At 36.6% G+C, this 8,303-nt stretch overlaps 1 protein-coding gene across 1 annotated transcript in view; it reads left to right on the top strand.

Moving 5' to 3' along the window:
• LOC121424244 (cytosolic carboxypeptidase 6-like) overlaps nucleotides 1-8,303 on the top strand; it is a 34,607-nt gene continuing 26,304 nt past the window's right edge. Inside the window, exons 1-3 of the mRNA XM_041619852.1 lie at nucleotides 1-99; nucleotides 5,921-6,043; nucleotides 8,026-8,150. Coding sequence (XP_041475786.1) covers nucleotides 75-99; nucleotides 5,921-6,043; nucleotides 8,026-8,150 — 273 coding nt within the window. The 5' untranslated portion in view covers nucleotides 1-74. The remainder of the gene's footprint in view (nucleotides 100-5,920; nucleotides 6,044-8,025; nucleotides 8,151-8,303) is intronic.

The following is an 8,303-nucleotide window of genomic DNA, read 5'->3' as shown; positions in this document are numbered from 1 at the left end:
GCGTCTTTTGCCAAGCAACGAAGTTCAAAGCGCATGCGCATCATCAATTATTTGGGATTCGGACAGAAGGAAAAATGGCAGACAAGCGAGTTGATTCTGGTAAGTGTGGTTAATTAAATGTCCTAAATTCTAACATGTATGACAACTCTATGGAATGAGAGACCTTGAAAATCATTCTGCATTACCTGAGGCTTCAAGCTTGCTAATTACGCTTGTTGACCCTAAAAAAAGAGGGCGTAATTTACGTGTAGTCCCGGGTGCTCTAATCTGTGTCAGCGTGTGTTGTATGAAGGGAGGCCCCATGTCTGCGCATCTAATTATTTAACTTACGATTTAACATGTTTATTTTGTTGTTTCACAAAATTTTCAGTTGATAATGTTTCTTATATTCTTATGAATGAATGTGCCCAAAATATCATAAAAATTTGAAAGAAATATACTATTTTCTGACTTGGAAAAAAACTTGGCCAGTATTTTTCGATTGAAATTGTTGAACAAAATCACTCATGGTTTCAAATCGTCTCGTGTGTGAAGGATTCATATGCACCTGGTGCACGCGAATCTTTCACACCATTTTTACTAAACTAACTATGACTTTACATCATAGCTATAAATTATACTTGTTCTATAACACTTACCGAACCATATGGATCGTTCGTTGAATACTCTTTGCTGTTTTTTTTAATAAATAAGAGCATTTTTCGTGATCTTCACGTAGATAACTCCTGCTCAGCGTGGATATCAATTTTTGTCTCAAGAGGGCGCGCGATATTATTCCCCAAGCCGGTAGGCACTTAAGAACCAAGTTTGAAAGGATACTCGTAAAATTATGTCACTCTCGCCGATGAATATTCATTAGATTGTGGTCGTGCGTGTTCAATACACACTGAGTGCATGCATGCAGAGAGTTTGTATTGAACACACACGACCACGATCTAATGAATATTCATCGCGACAGTGACGTAATTTTACGAGTGTCCTTTCAAACTTGGTTCTTAAGTGCCTACCGTACCTTTGTTTACGGTCTTGCAAGCTAGCTGCATTCTAGGCGACCAGCATTATTTTCTTGCTCGTTCAATCCACTTTCATCATCATCTTGTCAAAAGATGGCGTACTTTACCAATAAGTATATACATGAGATGCAACCTGTTGATTTTTGGTACAATTTCCTATTATGCGCTGATGACTTGAATTGAGAATGTTCGATACGAAAAATTGCTTTTCGCTTGTTGTTTGCGTACTTTCTACCGCAGTATTAAGGACGGATCGAACGGAGTATCCTGGTTGAGACTCGGAGGTAAGCGATAAAAACACTTTTATAAACAATTTCCAAATCATTTTTAAGACAAATTTAATTATTAAAATAATAATACGATAGTGGAGAAATACTGAAACGTTTGGCGTTTTTCATTCCCTCACATTCATGTGATGAATGAAAACGTCAAAGTCCACTATGAAACCACATGCGTTGTGCGAGGTTAGTATTACTAACCTCGCATGTTGTGTGAGTGGAACAAAATAATGGTCCCCCCCAGCCCCAGGCCATGTCTGCACACCCATTCACTTTATATGATGGCGGGCCCCAAGTCTGCGCACCTAGCAATTAGAGTTAACATTTAACATGAATTTCTTCTTATTTCACAAAATCTTTCAGTTAATATAATAATGTTCCTTATATTATTAAGAGTAAGTGTACCAAATTTCTCATTAAAAATGAAAGAAAATATAGGATTTTCTTGAAAAAACCTCGGGCAGTCACTTTCAGATTGAAAGAAAAATTGGTATAGTGAGACCACCTCATATACCACCTCTTTTGAAACCGACCACCTTGCGCGCATTAAAGTGTATTACAAACGATACGCGCGGGAGAGTAGGCGCAGTGTCCATAGGAATGGTAAGAATCGATTCTACGAGAGAAAAAGAAGGTCAAAAAGGTAAAAATTTAGTAGAATTGTTTTGACTAAACCCAAACCCCGCCCAAAAACAATTGTTCATACCAGGAAATCGGCTTTAGAACGAATATCCGTCGTCAGTCGTCGAATCATGTGCCGCAGCTTGCATGTTGACATCATAGAACTGATTTGAGAGACTCAAAATATTTCGCCAACGTGACAAGATTTGACCGTGTATCGCGGGTGGTCGGTTACAAAAGAAGGGTGCAAATGAGCAAATGTAAAATCGTCGTATTTGTTGTTGGTCGATATCTAGGCGAATCGAATCACAGTTGCTGATCTAAACATGGGAATCTGATCTGCTCAATTTTCTGCACAAAGTGAGATGAAAACTAGGTAAAACTGATAAATATTTTTGCAGATATGATGCTTAGAAAATTAGGTGGTCGTTAAGGGATAGGTCCAACCATACCCCATGTCTGCACACTCATTCACTTTGCACATGATTCAGGGATTTTGATGAGAAAGGCTGCATTTTGAGGCCGTCACATGAAATGCCGTAAATTCATTATTTTTCCACCATTTTGAGTCAGATTTTTTTATGAATACCTTCTATGTATTGCATGTGTAAAGTTTGTGGTCGTTGCGTATCTTTTTTTACTAGAATCGCGCAGATACGCGTGTGCGCAGACAAGGGGGACTGCGCAGACATGGGGGAACTTGCCATACACGATTTGGGGATTTTGATGAGAGGGTGTATTTTGAGGTTGTCACCTGAAATGCCAGAAATTAATTATTTTCCATTATTTTTAGTCAGATTTTTAAACAAACATCTTTTTATGTACTGCATGTGCACCCATGGGTGCATTATTGCCGCCGTGTACAGGAAAATTGAAGGTACGGCGCATGCAAAATTGCAACAAACTCTCGCAAATTTCATAAGAGGATTTACAGAATCAAGTCCTCCTGCGAAACTTACCGAACGATGTGAAGTCAATTCCCCTTAATATGATGAATATCCCTCAAATAGCATCATTTAAGCATTGATTTTTTCTCGTTGAGAAAATACGGAGCGAGCTTGTGATTTCCCAAATTTTTCATCTAATGAACTAAAGAGGGCGCGTGATTTATCTTCATATCAAAGACACTAAAAGGGAAAGATTAGGCACAAAAACTATTTCACACGTAATCTATGCAAAGCGTTACACGAAGTCAGCATAGTGTCCAATCTTTTTACTGTAAAGACTTTGATGGGACATGTATTGACAAACGAATGGTAGCACTGCAGGCTTCCTTCAAGGTGCGTAGAATTTTCGATTGTTTTGTTTAATTTGTCATCGCTTTGAATGTTTTCAAAAAAGTATTGTCAGAAAAAATAATATAAAAGGTACATTTTTTAAGTTATTGTATTTATTGGTGTCTATATTTTATCAAACAATCATGGGAATTGCGCGTACAATGAATCAAGATTCTAGTTAAAAAAATACTGACAAGCTGAATTGTTGTGAATTATATTAACGCCACCAACGACCTTCCATTTATTTCCGTGGAAGATAAATGCAAAGCAACTTTCCAGGCCAAGGAAAGCGATTAAAAATATTTGTAAAATTGAAAATGGAATGCTTTTCACTAGAAAAAGCCCTGGTGAGAAGCGGAATGAGTTTCTGCTAACATTCTCGCAATAGGTGTGAGTGCTGCATGTGTAATGTTTGTGGTCGTCGCGTATCTTCTTTTACTGGAATTGAGCAGATACGTGTGTGCGCTAAAGGGGCTTTGCACAGACTTAGGGGACCTTACATAATTAATTGTTCTCACTTGATCTTGAGAGAAAACTTTTTTTTCAGAGTCTAGGTCTACATCGTATTTCTGTATGTTACTTGTGTTCTTGATAAATTGGCTGCATTGGTTTAATGAATAAAGAGAATTAAAAAGAAAATGAAGGGGTTTTGGTTTGTCGAGTGTTTCCTGCAAATTAAACAAATTTGGCTTTTTGCATCAGATCTGATTTGGTGCTCCAAATGAAATTTTATTAAGCACAAGCCAGTGGACGTGGGTTGTGGAATGTACACTGCTTTGCTTTCTTCAGATGGTGTGAAACTAAATGAAGTCTGAATTAGATCTCGACTAGCCAGGAGGCTTCTAGAGAGTAAAATTCATTTACTAACGTATGCTTACTCTCTACTTAGCCACGGATTCCATCCCATTTGTCTGCGTGTACCACCAAAAAACCTGAAACTTTCACCCCGAGATTTCTACTTCAGTTCTAAAAGATCTAGCCCTAAATCATGTAAATGGGATACAACATCATATCCGACATTTCTACGATATCGATTTCATTTTTGTCTCACCTGCGAAGCAAAGTGAGACTATAGGCGCCGCTTTTCCGACGGCGACGGCGGCGGCGGCGTCAACATCAAATCTTAACCTGAGGTTAAGTTTTTGAAATGACGTCATAACTTAGAAAGTATATAGACCTAGTTAATAAAACTTGTCCATAAGGTTAATCAAGTATTACTGAACATCCTATTAGAGTTTCATGTCACATGACCAAGGTCAAAGGTCATTTAGGGTCAATGAACTTAGACCATGTTGGAGGAATCAACATCGAAATCTTAACCTGAGGTTAAGTTTTTGAAATGTCATCATAACTTAGAAAATATATGGACCTAGTTCGTGAAACTTGGACATAAGGTTAATCAAGTATCACTGAACATTCTGCATGAGTTTCACGTCACATGACCAAGGTCAAAGGTCATTTAGGGTCAATGAACTTTGGCCGAATTGGGGATATCTGTTGAATTCCCATCATAACTTTGAAAGTTTATGGATCTGATTCATGAAACTTGGACATAATAGTAATCAAGCATCACTGAAAATTTTGTGCAAGTTTCAGGTCTCATGATTAAGGTCAAAGGTCATTTCGGGTCAATGAACTTTGGCCGAATCGGGGGTATCTGTTGAATTACCACCATAACTTTGAAAGTTTATTGGTCTAGTTCATTAAACTTGGACATTAGAGTAATCAAGTATCACTGAACATCCTGTGCGCGTTTCAGGTCACATGACCAAGGTCAAAGGTCAATGAACTTTGGCCGAGTTGGGTGTATCTGTTGAATTGCCATCATAACTTTGAAAGTTTATGGATCTGATTCATGAAACTTGTACATATGAGTAATCAAGTATCACTGAACATCCTGTTCGAGTTTCAGGTCACATGATCAAGGTCAAAGGTCATGTAAGGTCAATGAACTTTGGCCATGTTGGGGTTTTTTGTTGAATAACCATCATATCTCTGTAAGTTTATTGGTCTAGTTCATAAAAAAGGGAAATAAGAGTAACCATGTATCACTGAACATCTTGTGCGAGTTAGAGTAGTATTCAAAGTGAGCACTGCTGCTATATTGAACCGCGTGATGCAGGTGAGACGGCCAGAGGCATTCCACTTGTTAAATTAGAATTCATTAAAAAAATGAGAAAAATATTATGAAAAGACGGGGGAGACTTGCCTGATGTTTATGCCGCCATCTTGTTTCTCATCATTCTTCCCCAATGTTACGGACACACGCTTCTTTATAACCTATGTAATACAGGGGCGGATCCAGGATTTCCAAAAGGGGGAACACATTTTTCTGAGGAAAAACTTGACAAGTTAAAAAAAGTAAAAAGGGGTTTTTAACCAAAAAATAATGATATCTCGTCCCCGAAAAAATTTAACAAGCCCCTCCCATAGGCCCAAAAAGGTCTTCACTTTAAAAGGGGGGGGGGCACACTTTTGTTTTAATGGCATTTTTACATTAAAAATTTTAATTTTGCTTCTCAAAAGGATCCGCCAGTGATGTAATATAACGCATCTCAGCATTGGCCAGATTATGCTCATAGGACACACAACTGCACAGTCATCAATGAGATTACTTTTAGTTATCGTGAACATCAGTATTTAAGTATTTCTCTAAGTCATACTTAACTCTTTTTGAAACACTCCCCAGTTATTCTCAAATTCAATGATGTTTTCTTGATATTTTTACCAGGTTCTGATAGCGATGGCGATGAAGCAGTCGTTGGTAATCTCAATAAGTTTGCTGTTCTCCCTTTGGGATACAGTGGGAGACCCAAACCTGGACATCTCATCTTTGATGCTTGTTTTGAATGTGGTAAGTGGTACTCCTTTTCTGTAAACTCTTCTCATGAGATCTACGGGGTAATCATTCATATAAAGTAATTTATTATTGCTGCCTAGAATTCTTTTACAAGACATCCATCCATACTTTGCTACTCTCCACCCAGGTGCTAAATGGGTACTCAATATGATGTGAAAGTCATTTGCCCATATTCTGAAGTCAGGTTTAACTTAGACCATGGTCTAACTCTGTGCTAAAAATATGGGAAACCAAAAGTGTCAAATTTTTTATTAAGTTGTGTGTTTCTTATGTTTACTGTGCTCTTTCCTGATTCTTCAATGGTGAAGACAATCATATATTTATACTGCCTAGACAATCAAGAATGATTTTAGAGCCAAATGAGCTGAAATATGATGTTCCCTACTGTTATAGATTTATGTAACAATTGGCTATCCATACTTAAACCACAACTTTAAACCTGAGTTTTAGTTAAACCCGACTTCAGAATACGGGCCATAGTGGCTTGACCAGTATTGTGTGTGCCTCGGCTCACTGGCGACTGGCTGGAATATTCTCCAGGGAGTGGAGATGTGCACACATTATGTATGGGATATCCAGGAATGATTGATTAAATCTGATGACTGTGTAATAATAAATATATAAACACTAGTATATTTCCTAAATAACCAGATTATTATTATTACAAAAGAAATGCAATCTTGGGAAAATATTGAAACCATTAGTGTAAAACATTGTAATTCGTAATGGATTTCTTTGATTTCTTCTATAAAGAAGATGCCCTCCATTTGAAATATGACGAAAATAAGAAAACTAAAATCGAATTGAAAATAATGATTGCTGTTTGTGAAATGTTTCTTACCTAATTATGGTACAAGGGAGATAATAAAATGTAGGTCCATAGAGTATTATAGCATTGGGTCCTTTGAGGGTAAACTTTTGTTTTGTATGTAAAATGTTTCCTACCTAATAATGGTGCAAGGGATATAATACTAGTATAATGTAAAGTCTTTAAGAACAGAAATTGATCTTAGAGCTCAGCTAATACTTGAGACCTTTTCATTGTTAGATGAGGGATATAAAGACCAGGAAATCTATTAGGTCCTTAACTTGTTAGGATTAAGTTGATTGCTTTGTTATAGAACATTGGATGATAGTGGATTAGTTGGCTCTATAGTGTACAAGACTCATTGAAAAGGAATGGGGGTTCCATCAATTTACAGGCTTAACTATCTATTGACATTGGTATTACACAGATGAAGTTGTAGATATACAAATAGTATGTTATGTTGCTGTATTAGTATTTTTGTAAGACACTCAGTGGACAGTTCCAGTTTTAAAGTTTATTGGGCCTCGGACATTTGTTTCTTCTAAGCCAACAACCATTATGATTTACAGTTTTGATTAATTCAAGAGCTTATGACACAGCCATTAAATCCTAGACTAAATTTTGAAGGTAAATTTGGTGTAAAATGGTTCTCAATATTTTGTTAGAAAAATAAAATTACATTTAAATTAATTTTGTGCCAATTTGCAAGAAGTAGGTAAAAATGAATAGTATAAACATTATTTTAATTTACATTCCCATGTATTTTTGAGGGATGAACTCTCATACAATATACCAAATGAAGCAAGTGCCCCGGTCTCTTCCACTCATTTAATTTTTGTTAGAAGATGAAATAAAATATGGTTTCACTTACCATATTTGAAAGAAAATAATCACAATTCAACCTTCAAATAGAGAAGCTTTCTTAAATAAATTTACGTGTTGTAAGATAAAATGACTGAGTGGAGGACCTTCAACAATCAACATGATGGTCTTATTCAAGTTTTCTTGAAGATTAGAATGAAAATGAATTTAAAATGGTTCAATATTTTTGTTTAAAAAATGAGTGTCGGGCAATTCTGGTTTGGGGTGACTGGACACTCTTGAAATTGTAAATTGTAAGTGTTATTGATATAATGTAAATTTGTGCTGTGGTATTGTTGTATTGCAGGTAACCTGGGACGTGTTGATTATATCACAGAGCATGAATACGATCTGTTCGTTAGGCCCGATACCTGTAATCCCAGGTTTAGAGTTTGGTTCAACTTCACAGTGGAGAACACCAAAGCAGATCAGGTCAGTCTAAATCATTGCTTATTGTTAACATTAATATTGACATTCTGAACCCAGTTTGATTTACCTCTGGTCTAAAGTTATGGTTTAACTATGGATAGTCTGTCGTCTAAAGCATGGCAAAGAGCAGAGTTAACAAGAAATTTAGAATGTAAA

Source organism: Lytechinus variegatus, chromosome 11 (assembly GCF_018143015.1).
Source record: "Lytechinus variegatus isolate NC3 chromosome 11, Lvar_3.0, whole genome shotgun sequence".
In the NCBI taxonomy this organism is placed as follows: domain Eukaryota; kingdom Metazoa; phylum Echinodermata; class Echinoidea; order Temnopleuroida; family Toxopneustidae; genus Lytechinus; species Lytechinus variegatus.
This window is presented reverse-complemented; position numbering and strand designations above follow the sequence as displayed.